This window comes from Carcharodon carcharias, chromosome X (genome assembly GCF_017639515.1).
Source record: "Carcharodon carcharias isolate sCarCar2 chromosome X, sCarCar2.pri, whole genome shotgun sequence".
NCBI lineage: Eukaryota > Metazoa > Chordata > Chondrichthyes > Lamniformes > Lamnidae > Carcharodon > Carcharodon carcharias.
In genome coordinates this window covers 21,302,009-21,316,842 of record NC_054507.1, presented here as the reverse complement: position 1 = coordinate 21,316,842, position 14,834 = coordinate 21,302,009, and the positions used below count along the sequence as shown (strand labels likewise).

Sequence of the window (14,834 nt, the reverse complement as noted above, 5' to 3'; positions counted from 1 at the left end):
GGACTGCACACATACTCGACTGGACAAAGCTTGTAGTATTGTCAAGTTGAAGGCTTATTCCCAGTGACTTCAGAGTCATTCTTTTTTTAATAAGCTTAGCCGACTTGTACAGGTTGAAAATTACATCAGTTTACAGTTCTAAAACATTGCTGCAAAGGGATTTTATTTCTTAAGGATGCAGCAATGCTGCATTTTGTCATTGATCTGAATCAGTGTTGGGTACAGTATAACTCAGGATTTGGGTCCAGTTCTGACCCTCAAAGATGCAAAACCTAAGCACTGGAAGACTCCCTCTCTCACTGCTTTGTGTACTCACATTCTGCAGTATTACTCAGGTTCAGTGTGAAGCCAAATCTCAAAAGTGTCCAAGTCATCTGATTTTAAAACGTTGGATTTTCCTTGCCAATGTCAGGACAAATAGACACCTCAGTCTCCTGGATAACACACAACTGCTGACGGATACCAACCCCTGCTTAGTAGCTGCAGTGATTTAATCAGTTTATTGTTTAACTTATCTGAGCTCTACTGTCCAGAATCCACAATCAATATCCAATTTGTGGACAACAATTTATTGTCCACGTTACTCTCGTCTCTTGAAGGCACTGACTCCCAGCAGTGTCAGTTACCCTCCGCTACCTCACCCAGCATGTGTGGGCACAAGCAGTGAAATGTTGGCAGACTATTCGACCACATGGTGTTTCATAGTCAACCCTGATCCTGCTTGCGTACAAGCCCCTCCCAACAAGAGGTTAGTGACTGAATAAAGCCTGTCTGATTTCCCCCCAACCTTGGAGGTTAACGGAGGATTGAACCTTGGTGACCAGGGAGGGCTGGGCAGTGCAGTAATGAGCCAAACTGCACACTGGGCTCACACACCAGACAGAGCTTTGTCCTCAAGAGTGGACACCAATTTTAAACAGCGATGAAACACAGGGCGGCAGTGCCACCCCAGCTCCAGGCTGTGTGGTCGAGCCATAACAAGGCCAGGTGCTTATAGAATCATACAATGGTTACAGCTCTGAAGGAGGCCATGTGGCCTATAATGTCTATGCTGGCTCTTTGCAAGAGCAACTCACTGAATCCCACTCCCTTCACCCTTACCACGTGGCCCTATAAATTTTTCCTCTTCAGATCACTATCCAAATCTATTTTGAAAGTCTCAATTGAACCTGCCTCCACCACAGTCTCAGGTAGTGCATTCCCGATCTTAACCACTCACCGTGTAAAAGAGCTTCCCTCATGTCACCATTGTATCTTTTGCCAATCACCTTAAATCTGCGTCCTTTGGTTCTCGATCCTTCCACCAATAGGAACAGCTTCTTCCTTTCGACTCTGTCCAGGCCCCTCATGATTGTGAACACCTCTAAGTGATATTGACCTGATTTCACATCAGCCCTCTTTACCTTTGTATCTCAACAGGGCAACAAAGGTCGAACAGGAGTGATCATTGCAGCCTACATGCACTACAGCAAGATCTCTGCAGGGTAAGGACTTAATTCGAGTAAGGAAACTGGCTCTGTAACTACTGTACGAGACCACGGAGCCAGGAGCTGCTCCGGACAGTCCCTGAATGGAAGAACCTGGGTAACATTTGAAGGGGTCGGGTTATTGAGGTTCCTCCTGCCACTCCAAGCCAGGTGCCAAACCAGCCAGGGGGCAATGGAAAGCACTTGCAGATGCACATGAAGGTCAGAATTCCAATCGGCAATGTTCACCCGCGAAAGCGTAATGCCCTCCTGCTCCGTGCCATCATTTTTAGGCAGGTGGTGACCCATTGAAAACAAATCCAGTAAACCCTTCGCTGCATAGTCCAGATTGAGGAAGTGTGGGATAATTCACTTGAGATTATTCCGTTTGTAGACATGAGTGGGCTCGAGTTAACATGGACATAAAGCATTTATTTGGAGACTCATCACATCCTCAGAGCATCACAAAGCATTTCACAGCCAGTCAGATACTTTTGGAAGGCAATCACTGCAGTTTATCAAGTAGGGTTGCCAACTGTGATTAACTGTATTCCTGGAGGTTCCATCACATGATTATCCCCCACGCTCCAGCCATTAGTCGGCCAACACATCCATCCTTGTGTTATACTGCCTGCCTACACCACTTGGAAAGCAAAAAGACTCATTACCCATTTGGATGACGCTTGACTGTTAGCGAAACAGCCTTTTTTTTTTACCGTTTTCAGTATTTCTATATCTTGTAAAGAGAAATGTTCTAAGAAAATTTTTTTTAAAATCTTTTTTAATGTCCTGATGATTTTTCTCCAGGGTCGCACACAGCAGTGTCCCGGAAATTGATCTTCAATTCCTGGAGACTCCAGGCAATCCTGAAGGGTTGGCAACCCTATTAAGTAGGCAAATGTAATTTGCACATTATATGAACCCATAATAGTGGAACACTGTGTATAGTTTTGGCCTCCTTGCCCTAAGGAAGGACGAGGGAGTCAAGGGTTATGGGGGGCAGATAGCAAAGTGGAGTTGAGACCACAACCAGATCAGCATGATCTTATTGAATGGTGGAGCAGGCTCGAATGGCTGAATGGCCTACTCCTGCTTCTATGTTCCTACATTCGTATGACAAATTTGCCTTAAAGTTTCTCTGGACTGCTTCCTGAGATGAGGGAATTGCACAAGGATGTTGAGTAAACTGGGACTATATTCCCTGGAGTATAGAAGAATGAGAGATGATCTCATTGAAACATACAAGATTCTGAACGGGTTTGAAAAGGTAGATACTGAGAGATTGTTTCCCCTGGCTTATCTCAGGGTAAGGGGCTGATCATTTAGGACTGAGATGAGGAGAAATTTCTTCACTTTGGAATTCTCTACCTCAGCAGGTTGTGCATGCTCAGTCATTGAGTTTATTTAGTTCATAGATTCTTGGATACTAAGGGCATTAAGGGGTAATAGTATGGGAAGGTGACATTGAGATAGAAGAGCAGCCATGATATGTGGAGCAGGCTCAAGGGGGTGGATGGTTCCTATTTCTTATGCTTTTAAGTTCTTATGTGAATGGTTGGTTAATCTGTTTTTTTTTTTTGGTGATGTTTCTTGAGTTTTAACAATCAGTCAGACCAACGCACAAACTGTCTGTTCTTTTTCAAACATGCCGCCTTTCACTCCACCTAAACAGGAAGATAGGGCTTAATACCTCATCCCAAAGTCAGCACCCCTGGCAGTGCAGCACTCCCTCAGCACAGCACTGGAGTGCAGCTCTTGATGATGTGCTCAAGTAGGGGGCTCAAACCAACTGCCTTCTGCAGGATTATGGTATTAATAGCTTTTTTGTTTTGCTAATGTAGGGCTGACCAGGCTCTCAGCACACTTGCTATGAGGAAATTCTGTGAGGACAAAGTGGCTCCTGCGATACAGCCTTCGCAGACCAGGTAAGAGAAGGTTCATCTTTCACTGAGACCCAACTGGAGGCAAGACCCCAAGAGATATCCCAGTTCTATCTGAAAGGATTCTGCAAAAGGTGGTTTGATTCCTCAGAATCTGTCAGATTTACACTGCAGGTCAGGATTCAGAACACTGCTCGCAACTAAGAGTTCGATAGCGGGTCTGTGTTCATGGAGCTGACTTCATTCAGCATGGTGATAAGGGTGCTGAAATTAGGCTTCAGCAAAATTGACCTGGATTTGGGGAGGAGAGCAGTGATTTCCCCCCCATGTGGACAATAGTGAGAACAGGATTGGCCATGGCTTTAATGTCAGCCTGCTGAGCCTCCTCTGTCTAGGCTCCATATGAAGAGTGGAATCTTGGGTGAGCTGTCATTTCCAGCCATTTGGAGAGGAGGGGGCTGTGAGGTGTGGTAAAGAGTGGAAAAACATAGCAACCTGGAAAAGTGCCTCTGGAGATAATCTGGAACGTACTGATCTTGAGAAATGAAGTGATGTCAAATAACTTGAGATGGAGCTAAGCCAGGGAGCAGCGATGTTACTCCTGGAGCAAAGACAAGAATTAATCAGCACAAATAGCGCAGAATCCTGTGGGGACCTTATCAAAATGATCGAGGTAGAGCAGCAGATTGAACAGAGAGTTCTCTGAATGCAGCAAAGTCAACAAATAAAGCCAAGCAATTTGGAGCTCCAACTGACGGGAGTAAACAACACCAACTTATTTTTATATAGCGCTTTTACATAATGAAAGCCCCAAGGTGCTTCACAGGAGCATTATCTTGGAGAGATGATGGCATGGTCGTCACTGGACTAGTAATCCAGAGGTCCAGGCTAATGCTCTGGTGATGTGGGTTCAAATCCCATCACGGCAACTGATGGAATTTAAATTTGATTAATAAAATGTGGAATTGTCATAAAAATCCATCTGGTTCACTAATGTCCTTTAGGGAAGGAAATCTGCTATCCTTACCTGGTCTGGTATTTGTGGCTGACTACCCTCTAAAATGGCCTAGCAAGCAATTCTGTTCAAGGGCAATTAGGGATGGGCAACAAATGTTGGCTTTGCCCATGAAAGAATGCTTTTTTTAGCTTACAAAACAAAATTTGACACCGAGCCACATAAGGAGGTATTAAGTCAGATGACCAAAAGCTTGGTCAAAGAGGTAGGCTTTAATTGTCTTAAAGGAGGAAAGCAAGGTAGAGAGGCGGGGAGGTTTAGGGAGGGAATTTCAGAGCTTCGGGCCCAGGCACCTGAAGGTACGGCCATCAATGGTGGAGCGATATTAATCGGGGATGCACCAGAGGCTAGAATTAGAGGAGTGCAATTACCTTGGAGGGTTGGGGGCTGAAGGAGATTACAGAGATAGGGAGGGGGCCGAGGCCTCGGAGAGATTTGAAAACAAGGATGAGAGCTTTCAAGTTGGGGACGTTGCTAAACCAGGAGACAGTGTAGGTCAGCAAGCACAGGGGGAGATACAGGAACAGGATTTGGTGCGAGTTAGGAAGTAGGCAGCAGAGGTTTGGATGACCTTGAGCTTACAGAAGGTAGAATGTGGGAGACCAACCAGGAGTGTGTTGGAATAGTTGAGTCTATACGTAACAAAGACACGGACGAGGGTTTCAGCAGCAGATGAGCTGAGGCAGGGGCCAAGTCGGATATTCTTGAACTGTTATTGTTAGAAGGTGGGAGCCTAGAGCTCCCTGTTCCTGATGAGGGGGTGAACAGTTAATGCATTAGCACCACCTTCCACTGTCTGTCAATTATTATTTACTGTAATGGTGAAGGTGTCAGGTAAAGTCACAGACAGAGGCAGCTTCTTACACTGGATTTTCTTAGCCTGTGGTTCATTTTCAGATCTGTGACTTGACTGTCTTTTCCTTCCTCAGGTACATTTATTACTTCAGTGGCCTGCTATCTGGAGCAATCAAAATGAACAGCATGCCCCTGTTCCTCCATCACGTCATCATCCCTGCTATTCCCAGCTTTGAGCCTCACGGAGGTAACTGCGTTTAGCCAGGTTGCACTTGTGTCCATCTCTAAAAGCTTTCTGATATCTGCAGTGTTTGTAAATGTATGAGATCATTGCTGTCAACTCCTCTCTCCCCGACCTCCCCCTGCATTCATTTCAGTGACACTTAATCCAATTTAATATGGCTTTCCATGTGCAAATTTGACCTGTAAGTTGTGAAAAGGCAGTTGTGCTGCACGTGCAACTATAAAGCAGGTTACCAAACCTATCTGGCTGCCAGGTGGGGCCATCCAGAATCTGTAAGGGGGTGAAAAAAATGTGCAGAGGTATACAGGGAGAGAAGCCAACCAAAGTATATAGTCATTCTTCCTGTCTTCCGGCTTCTTGTAGTGGCCATTTTAAACAAAACGTCAGCATTGCTTAAACTAAGAGCAGATGAGAACAACGTGACGGCTCAGTTACTGATGAAACACCAGCTGAAATGTGAAGGTGATCCAGGAGACGTCTTTGCACTCAGCTTTTATTTTCACTTGCTAAGAAGTGTCTTGGTTGGGTGGATTCCAAGACTATTTCTGTGGCACTGCTGTGGAGTGGCTGGTGAAGGGTTCAGGCCACTGAAGAGCAGGACATGAGGGCAGCATCACTGACCTCCTGCTCAGGGGTCGGAGCCCGGACTGAAAGCTGGGCTCTTGCCAATCTACAGGGAGTTCATTTTCAAAAATGCATTCAATCTGACATGGGCTCAATGGGCCGAATGGCCTCCTTCTGTGCCATTATGACTGTATGTGGAAGCCGCTGGCTAGGCCAGTATTTGTCGCCCTAGGTGGTGGTGAGCTGCCTTCTTGAACCGCTGCAGTCCATGTGGTGTAGATACACCTACAGTGCTGTTAGGGAGGGAGTTCCAGGATGTTGACCCAGCGACAGTGAAGGAACTGCGATATATTTCCAAGTCAGGATGGTGTGATTTGGAGGGGAACTTGCAGGTGGTGGTGTTTCCATGTGTCTGCTGCCCTTGTCCTTCTAGATGATAGAGGGTTGGGGGCTTGAAAGGTGCTGCTGGTGGAGGCTTGGGCAGTGCTTTGCAAGCTCTTTGGTGACCCTCAAGCCTCCCATTAGTAGATTGAGGAAGGCCTGGAGCTGACACTGGGGCTTGGTTGCTCGGCACAGCAGCAATAAAACAAAGTCCTTCCCCGTTCCCAACACACATCCAAGAAAATGCTACTGCCCTTTTAACAACCTGCTGGCCTGAAGGGACATGAGGGACCTGACGTTGGTGGCTTGCATTATGCATGGATTTCACATTATTTAGAATTCCATGTGTTCAGAGTTTTGATTCTGATAATTATTCGCCTCCTACATTTTATTTATGAAAATGCCCCAAGTACAGTCTTTGCCATCTTATTTGTATATATGCAAATAAGGATCACACAGATTCATTTACAGGTTCTGAGCATTTGAGTGTAAATGGATTTCACTCTGCACAGAACTGTTAACTGAGGAGGAGGAGGCACCTATCTGTTTATTGGCACTGTGCCAAACTAGATGGAATTTCCAATAAGAAGGCTGTGACTGGAATAAGAGTTTCTCTTGGTCCAATTAGAAATTAGAAAAGCACCAGACTGTTCCTCGATTGTGAGCAAGAGGCACCATTCACAGGGAAGACCATGGCCTCTTGTTTGTAAACCTCATCCTTCCAACTGGGTAGAGGCTGGGAAGAGGGAGAAGGCAGCCTTAAGTGTATTCTGGGAGCATTGCATCAAAGTACAGCACAGAAACAGGCTATTCGGCCCATGTCCACGTTCCACATGAGCTTTCCTCCACCTTATCTCTCGCCCATCACTGTATCCTTCTCTTCCTTTCTCCCTCATGTGTTGATCCAGCTTCCCCCTTAATGAATCTGCACTATTCACCTCAACCACACCCTGTGGTAGTGAGTCCCACTTTCTCACCACTCTCTGGGTGAAGAAGTTTCTCCTAAATTCCCTTTCTTGTTCACTCCTCTTCTATATTTCTCTACCATTTGTGCTTTTCTCTTCTCCAGCCCTTTAAGTTTAAAATGGTTTGCTTTCTCTTTGATGTCTGGCTGTCCATTTTGGACATGGGAGCAATCTTTTTATTTTATTATTTTATCTATTGAAATAAAAGCTTTCCTTTGGCTCAACACTGCTTTCAAAGGATGTGACCAGGTCACCCTTTGATGTGAATGTGGCACCAAAGCCAATGAAGTGATAGTTCATCCAGGGCTTCCGTACCTCAGCCATCCAGATCCAACCAGAGCACTGCAAGTGTAGCTTTGGTGTTTGTGTCCCGTTTCCATTTTCTGGGCAGCCAATGGAAAAAGAGCACAGACTGAGGTAAAACTAGACAGACTGGCATCTCCAGCAAAAAACCAACTCTGCCCCCCTCCCCATCACATGACTCCGCACAACAACTTCAAAGTCCATTTTCAGTAGTGGGACATCAAAAGCATGTTTATACTGGCAAACATTAAAAACAAGCTAAACACAAGCTCCGCAAAAAAAGAGGAAAACAATGCTGGCAGTAATCCACGAATGAGGCTACTCCATACCCTGTTTATATTCAATGCTGACTTTATACATAGAATGGTTACAGCGCAGAAGGAGACTGTTCGGCCCATTGAGCCCATGTTGTTCTCTGCAAGGACATCTCACCCAGTTCCATTCCCCTACCTTTTCCCATAACCCTGCACATTTTTTTCTCTTCAGATAATTATCCAATTCCCTTTTGAAAGCCACAATTGAATCTGCCTCCACCACACGCTCAGACAGTGCAGTATAGATCCTAACCACTCACTGCGTAAAAAAAAAATCCTCACATCGCCTTTGGTTCGTTTGTCATTCACCTTAAATCTGTGCCCTCTGGTTCTCGTTCTTCCACCAATGGGAACAGTTTCTCTCAATCTACTGTGTCCAGACCCCTCCTGATTTTGAACACCTCTATCAAATCTCCTCTCAACCTTCTCTCAGGAAAACTGTCCCGGCTTCTCCAATCCATCCACATAACTAAAGTCCCTTATCCCTGGAAACATTCTCGTGAATCTTTTCTACACTCTCTCTCTAACGTCTTCACATCCTTCCTAAAGTGTGGTACCCAGAAGTGAACACAATACTTCAGTTGAGGCCGAACCAGGGTTTTAGATAGGTTCATCATAACTTACTTGCTTTTGTGCTCCATGTCTCTATTTATAAAGCCAGTATCCCATATGCTTTATTATATGAATAACATGTCATGGTTCCAGAAGGCTCACCACCTCAGGGGCAACAAGAATGGGCAATAAATGCCAGGGTTGCCACGCACATCCCAAGAATTAATCTGACTAAGACTGCTGCCTGAAGACGGGAGCAGCCCCTCATGAGATGGTTTTGTTCCCTATCTTGGGTGGCAACATTGACGAATGTGAATGGCCACTCCTCTCCAGGTTGCCATTTTGTATTGTGGGGGCAAGAGCTAGGTTCTCCCTTTTCCTGTTGCCATCATCCAAGAACCTTCTTCCTATCTCAGGCCAAGACAGATTGGTGGCATATATTTGCACAGTCGCACGTGACCCTTGGGCAGCTCCATGTACGCTGCTGTTCCCTGTGCTGCCGCCTGTACTCTGGAGTCTCAGCCACAGCGCAGGAATCAAGTGATGATAGTTCAGTTGGAAAAGAGCAACGGCTGTTTGTGACAGGCTCAGAAAATAAGGGAACATACTGAATGAACTCATAAGGGTTTCTGCAACTTTGTTGACCAGAACAGCTTTGAGTTGGCTCTCAATTGTCAGTGATGCTTAGAGTCACAGAGTGAGGCACAACATGGATTGGATTCCTGTCTCAATGAGGTCCCAATCTTGGAAAGAAGCCAAATGGAAGTTGCAGGATATCCCTTCAGGACAGAGGAGCACCTGAAGGGAGGGACTCCAAATGGTTCCCCCCCAGCACTTACTGACAGCTGGTTACCATGGGCACTGACATCAGCCAGGAAGTGGGCTAAGTACCCAGCCTCCTAGCAGCAGAGATGCCACGGCCAGTTCAATGAATTTGCAAAGAAGAAAAAATAATGTGCAAGGTATTAAACTGACAAGTTACTCCTGGATTCCAGCAGCCAGTGCAAATCTCTTCAGAGATATTCTTTTGCAGCACAGGAACATTGCTCCTAATATGACAAAATTTCAGCTCTTTTAAATAATCTCTCCGTGATATCATAATAATGTGGATGGAGTTCAGCACAATCCTTGAAATTTAATACCACCACTTTAACACATACCACAAGAACACTGCCATCGAATTCTCCACAAAATTAGGAACTTAAACATTTTTCAATATTGTCATTGATATTGTACAGTGTTAACATGCAGATTTTCTGGAAAACAGGAAGTTGTTCTGCATTTAAGACCTTACCCATTATCAAACCTTTGGCGGCTTGTTGCTGTGTTTATTCAGCTCACGAGAACTGTTTCAAATCTCATAACCTCCTGAACTCTGGAAAATTCTTTTCTTGTTTTCCCTGAACAGGCCAGCAAAGCTCACAGCGGGGTCAACCTCACTGTACTGTGAAACTTTTGCCATCATTTTACTGCTGTTTCTACTCGACAATCTCCCACCTACTTCCAATCCCACATCTGCAGAGCTTACCCCCTCCCATCCTTTCCCAGTGCACTGACTGAATCGGCAACTTTCTCCACCCTTTAGTAGGGCAACGAAAATCCCATTGTTTCCAATTCTTGAAATGGTTTCTGCAGCTTTGTCACAAATCAAACCAATGACCTCAACTTTTATCTCTTACATACGATGGCTCCACCCTCCGTCCTTCATCAATTGGCATTTTTATTGGACAAATACTTGGAGTCGAGGGAAATACAGAGCTCAAGGGCATTAGATTGCTTTTGGATTGATTTAGCAGATAGCCAACACATAATGGGCTGAATATAAGAACATAGTAAATTGAAGCTGGAGTCGGCCATTTAGCCCCTCCAGCCTGCTCTGCCATTTAATCAGATCATGGTCGATCTTCTGAATCAATTCCACTTTCTCGTCCTACACCATATCCCTTAGTGTCCAAAAATCTACCGACCTGTGTCTTGAATATACTCAATGACTGAGCATCCACAGCTCTCTAGGTGAGAGAATTCCAAAGATTCAGAACCCTCTGAGTGAAGAAATCTCTTCTCGTCTCAGTCCAAAATGGCCAACCCCTTATTCTGAGACTGTGATCCTGAGTTCTAGATTCACCAGCCAAGGGGAAACATCCACTCAGCATCTAACCTGTCAAGCCTCTTAAGAATTTCACGTGCTTCAATGAGATCACCTCTCATTCTTTTAAACTCCAGGGAATATTGGCCTAGTCTACTCAATTTCTCCTCAAAGGACAATTCCCTCACCCCAGGAACCAGTCTAGTGATCCTTCGTTGCACTCTCTAGGGCAAGTTATGTTCTTCCTTCGGTAAAGACACAGGAACTGCATACAGGCCTCCAGCTGCGGCTTCACCAATATCCTGAATGGCCTCCTTCTGTACTGCAAACCTCTATGGTTTCAGTATCACTTTTGGACTCAAATGGAGTTTTTTGAGGATGTGACTAGTAGGGTATATAAAGGGGAACCGGTAGATGTAATGTAGCGGGATTTCCAAAAGGCATTCGATAAGATGCCACACAAAAGGCGAAGCAAAATAAGGGCTCTTGGAGTTGGGGGTAATATATTAGCATGGATAGAGGATCAGCTAACAGACAGTAAACAGTGAGTGAGCATAAACTGATCGTTTCAAGTCAGCAGACAGTGAGTAGTGGAGTGCCGCATGGATCAGTGCTGGGGCCTCAGCTATTTACAATCTATATTAATGACTTAAATGAAGAGACAGAGAGTAATGTATCTAAGTTTGCTGATGATACCAAGCTAGGTGGAAATTTAAGCTGTGGGGAGGACAAAGAGGCTGCAAAGAGATAGACAAGTTAGGTGGGTGGGCAACAAGGTGGCAGATGGCGTATAATGGAGGGAAGTGTGAAGTTATTCACTTTTGTTGTAAGAATAAAAAAGCAGAATATTTTTTAAATGGTGGGAAACTTGTGAGTGTTGATGTCCAAAGAGGCTTGGATGTGCTGGTACAAAGAATGCAGAAAGTTAGCATGCAAGTGCAGCAGTTAGGAAGGCAAATAGCATGTTGGCCTTTATTGCAAGGGGATTGAGGTACAGGAATAAAGAAGTCTTGCTACAGGGTTTTGTTGAGATTGCATCTGGAGTGCTATGTGCAGTTTTGGTCTCTGCATTTAGGAAAGTATATACTTGAATTGGAGGTGGGACAACGAAGGTTCACTAACTTAGTCACTGGGATTGAGGACGTTTTTTATTCAACCAAGAGATGTCGGCTTCACTGGCTGGGCCAGCATTTTTATTGCCCATCCCTAATTGCCCTTGAGAAGGTGATGGTGAGCTGCCTTCTTGAACCGCTGCAGTCCATGTGGCGTAGATACACCCATAGTGCTGTTAGGAAGGGAATTCCAGGACTTCGACCCAGTGACAATGAAGGAACGGCGATATATTTCCAAGTCAAAATGGTGAGTGGTTTGGAGGGGAACTTCCAGGTGGCGGTGTTCCCATCTATCTGCTGCCCTTGTCCTTCTAGAAGGTAGTGGTCGTGGGTTTGGAAAGTGCTGTCTAAGGAATTTTGGTGAGTTTCTGAAGTGCATCTTGTAGATGGTACACACTGCTGCTACTGTGTGTTGATGATGGATGGGGTACGGATCAAGTGGGCTGCTTTGTCCTGGATGGTGTCAAGTTTCTTGAGTGTTGTTGGAGCTGCACTCATCCAGGCAAGGGGAGAGTATTCCATCACACTCCTGACTTGTGCCTTGTAGATGGTGGACAGGCTTTGGGGAGTCAGGAAGTGAGTTATTCGTTGCAGGATTCCTAGCCTCTGACCATCTCAGTATTTATATGACTAGTCCAGTTCAGTTTCTAGTCAATGGTAACCCCCCAGGATGTTGATAGTGGGGAGGTTCAGTGATAGTAATGCTATTGAATGTCAAGGGTTGACGGTTGGATTCTCTCTTGTTGGAGATGGTCATTGCCTGGCACTTGTGTGGCGCGAATGTTACTTGTCACTTGTCAGCCCAAGCCTGGATATTGTCCAAGTCTTGCTGCATTTGGACATGGACTGCTTCAGAATCTGAGGAGTCACGAATGGTGCTGAACATTGTGCAATCATCAGCGACTATCCCCACTTTTGACCTTATGATGGAAGGAAGGTCATTGATGAAGCAGCTGAAGATGGTTGGGCCTAGGACACTACCCTGAGGAACTCCTGCAGTGATGTCCTGGAGCTGAGATGACTGACCTCCAACAACCTTTTTTGAGTGGCTGAGTAGATTGGGCCTATCCCCTCTGGAGTTTAGAAGAATGAGAGATGATCCCATTGAAACCTACAAGATTCTGAAGGGGTTTGACAGGGTAGATACTGAGAGATTGTTTCCCCTGGCTGGGGAATCTAGAACATGGGGGCACAGTCTCAGGATAAGGGGCCGATCATTTAGGACTGAGATGAGGAGAAATTGCTTCACTGAAAGGGTTGGGAATCTTTGGAATTCTCTACCTCAGAGGGCTGTGGATGCTCCATCATTGAACACGTTTAAGGCTGGGATAGACAGATGTTTGGTCTCTCGGGGAATTGAGGGATATGGGGAGCGAGCAGGAAAATGTAGTTGAAGCCCAAGATCAGTCATTATCGTATTGAATGGCAAAGCAGGCTCGAGGGGCCGAGTGGTCTACTCCTGCTCCTATTTCTTATGTTCTTATATGGAGCTTGTATTTCTTCCATTGCTAAAGCTGCCCCCAAGTTCCTTGCCTTGGTCTCGCATACGAAACACTCTACAGCCATTCTTAACTGAAGGCACAGCCACCAATTGTGGCGCAATTAAAATCGACAATGCGCAAGAGGCCAGAATGGGAGGGCGCCTACCCTACATCCTCATTCTGTTGAACGCACAACACATTCTCTTAGTCTAACTAATCCCTTTCTTGGGCCTCAGTTTTTCCTCCATCCTATAACTCGCAAGCTTGACATCATCTAACCATTCCTTCTTGAATTCCCTCATTTTTCCTCTTCTGGTCCATCCCCTAGGATTCTCAATTTTACTTTTGTTTAAACCGTGTGATTCGATTGCGTTATTTGATGTTTTGACTGAATTCAGTGCCCCCCCACCACCACTGTTTACAGTCATCTCTCCCCATGGTCAGCATATGTACAGCGTTGTATCAGAATACCTGTGAAAACATGCCAGCGGGCCAAGACTGCACAGCAGTGAGGCAAATGAGACTCCTTGCCCCAGCCAGTTTAATGTTGTCCCAAGCCACTTTTGAAGTAATTAGATAAGGAAATAGCCGAGCTCTTCACACTGATCCAACAACAGAGGTTCAGTCGGACCATGAAACAACTGTGTGTTTCAGGAATCTGAATTTACAGCTGGATCCTAAACAAGACCCAGCTTTCACTTCAGGCTGGTTGGCGACATTGTTTCATTGCTGGCTTTAGACCTGCCGTACATCAGAGGGGAGGGTATGATGTAAAGCAGGCTGCAAGATGTGGACTTAAATTTTTCCTGCAAACACTCCGAAATTTTGCAGTCGAGCCTAAGGAATGCAGGAAAGAGGAAGCGTTATCACCACCCCCCCCCCCAACAAAGATTTGCATTTCATAGCGCATTTCACAAACTCAGGATGTCCAAAAGTGCCTTATGACCAAAGTATTGTTTTAAATGGGCTGTTGTCGTATGATAGCATAATGACTATGTTGCTGGTCCTAGTGGCCAGAGCCTGGACTAATAATTTGGAGATAGGAGATCAAATCCCATCACGGCAGCTGGGGAATTTAAATTCAGCTAATCAAAATCCTGGAACTCCCACCCTAACAGCACTGTGGATGTCCCTACACCACATGGACTGCAGTGCTTCATGAAGGCAGCTCACCACCACCTTCTCAAGGGCGATTAGGGATGAGCAATAAATGCTGACGTAGCCAGCGCCGCCCACGTCCTGTGAAAGAATGAAAATAAAGAAATAAAAGTGGAATAAGAAGCGAGTATCAGTAATGGTGACCTTGAAACAGCTGTTTGTTGTAAAAGCCCATCTGGTTCACTAATGTGAAGGAAATCTGCCGTCTTTACCCGGCTTCGCCTACGTGTGATTCCAGACCCACAGTAATGTGGTTGACTCTTAACTATTGTATTCACAAGGGTGGCTCTCCACTGCCTTCTCAAGGACAATTAGGGATGGGCCATAAATGCTGGACTTGCCAGCGACGCCCACATCCCGTGAGTGAATAAAAATAAACAAAGACTGGGACAGACGGTATGGGCCAAATGACTTGTTCCTGTGCTGGACATTTGAGTAACAGCTGGTAATGTTGACTCTTGGGCAACAGGCAAAAAAAACCTAGTTAGCAATCTCAGGTAAAGTTCTTGAGAGATTCC

General features: G+C 45.4%; 1 protein-coding gene and 1 long non-coding RNA gene across 5 annotated transcripts in view; one reads left to right on the top strand and one right to left on the bottom strand.

Moving 5' to 3' along the window:
- The window catches only part of LOC121273312 (tensin-2-like), a 242,753-nt gene that overhangs the window by 174,566 nt on the left and 53,353 nt on the right, over positions 1-14,834 (top strand). For all 4 annotated transcript variants that reach the window (XM_041180441.1, XM_041180442.1, XM_041180443.1 and 1 more), the window contains 3 exons: positions 1,420-1,484; positions 3,308-3,391; positions 5,291-5,403. In XM_041180441.1, the coding sequence (XP_041036375.1) occupies positions 1,420-1,484; positions 3,308-3,391; positions 5,291-5,403 (262 nt within the window). The remainder of the gene's footprint in view (positions 1-1,419; positions 1,485-3,307; positions 3,392-5,290; positions 5,404-14,834) is intronic.
- The window catches only part of LOC121273314, a 97,895-nt gene that overhangs the window by 50,272 nt on the left and 32,789 nt on the right, over positions 1-14,834 (bottom strand). The gene's annotated exons all lie outside the window — the stretch shown is intronic.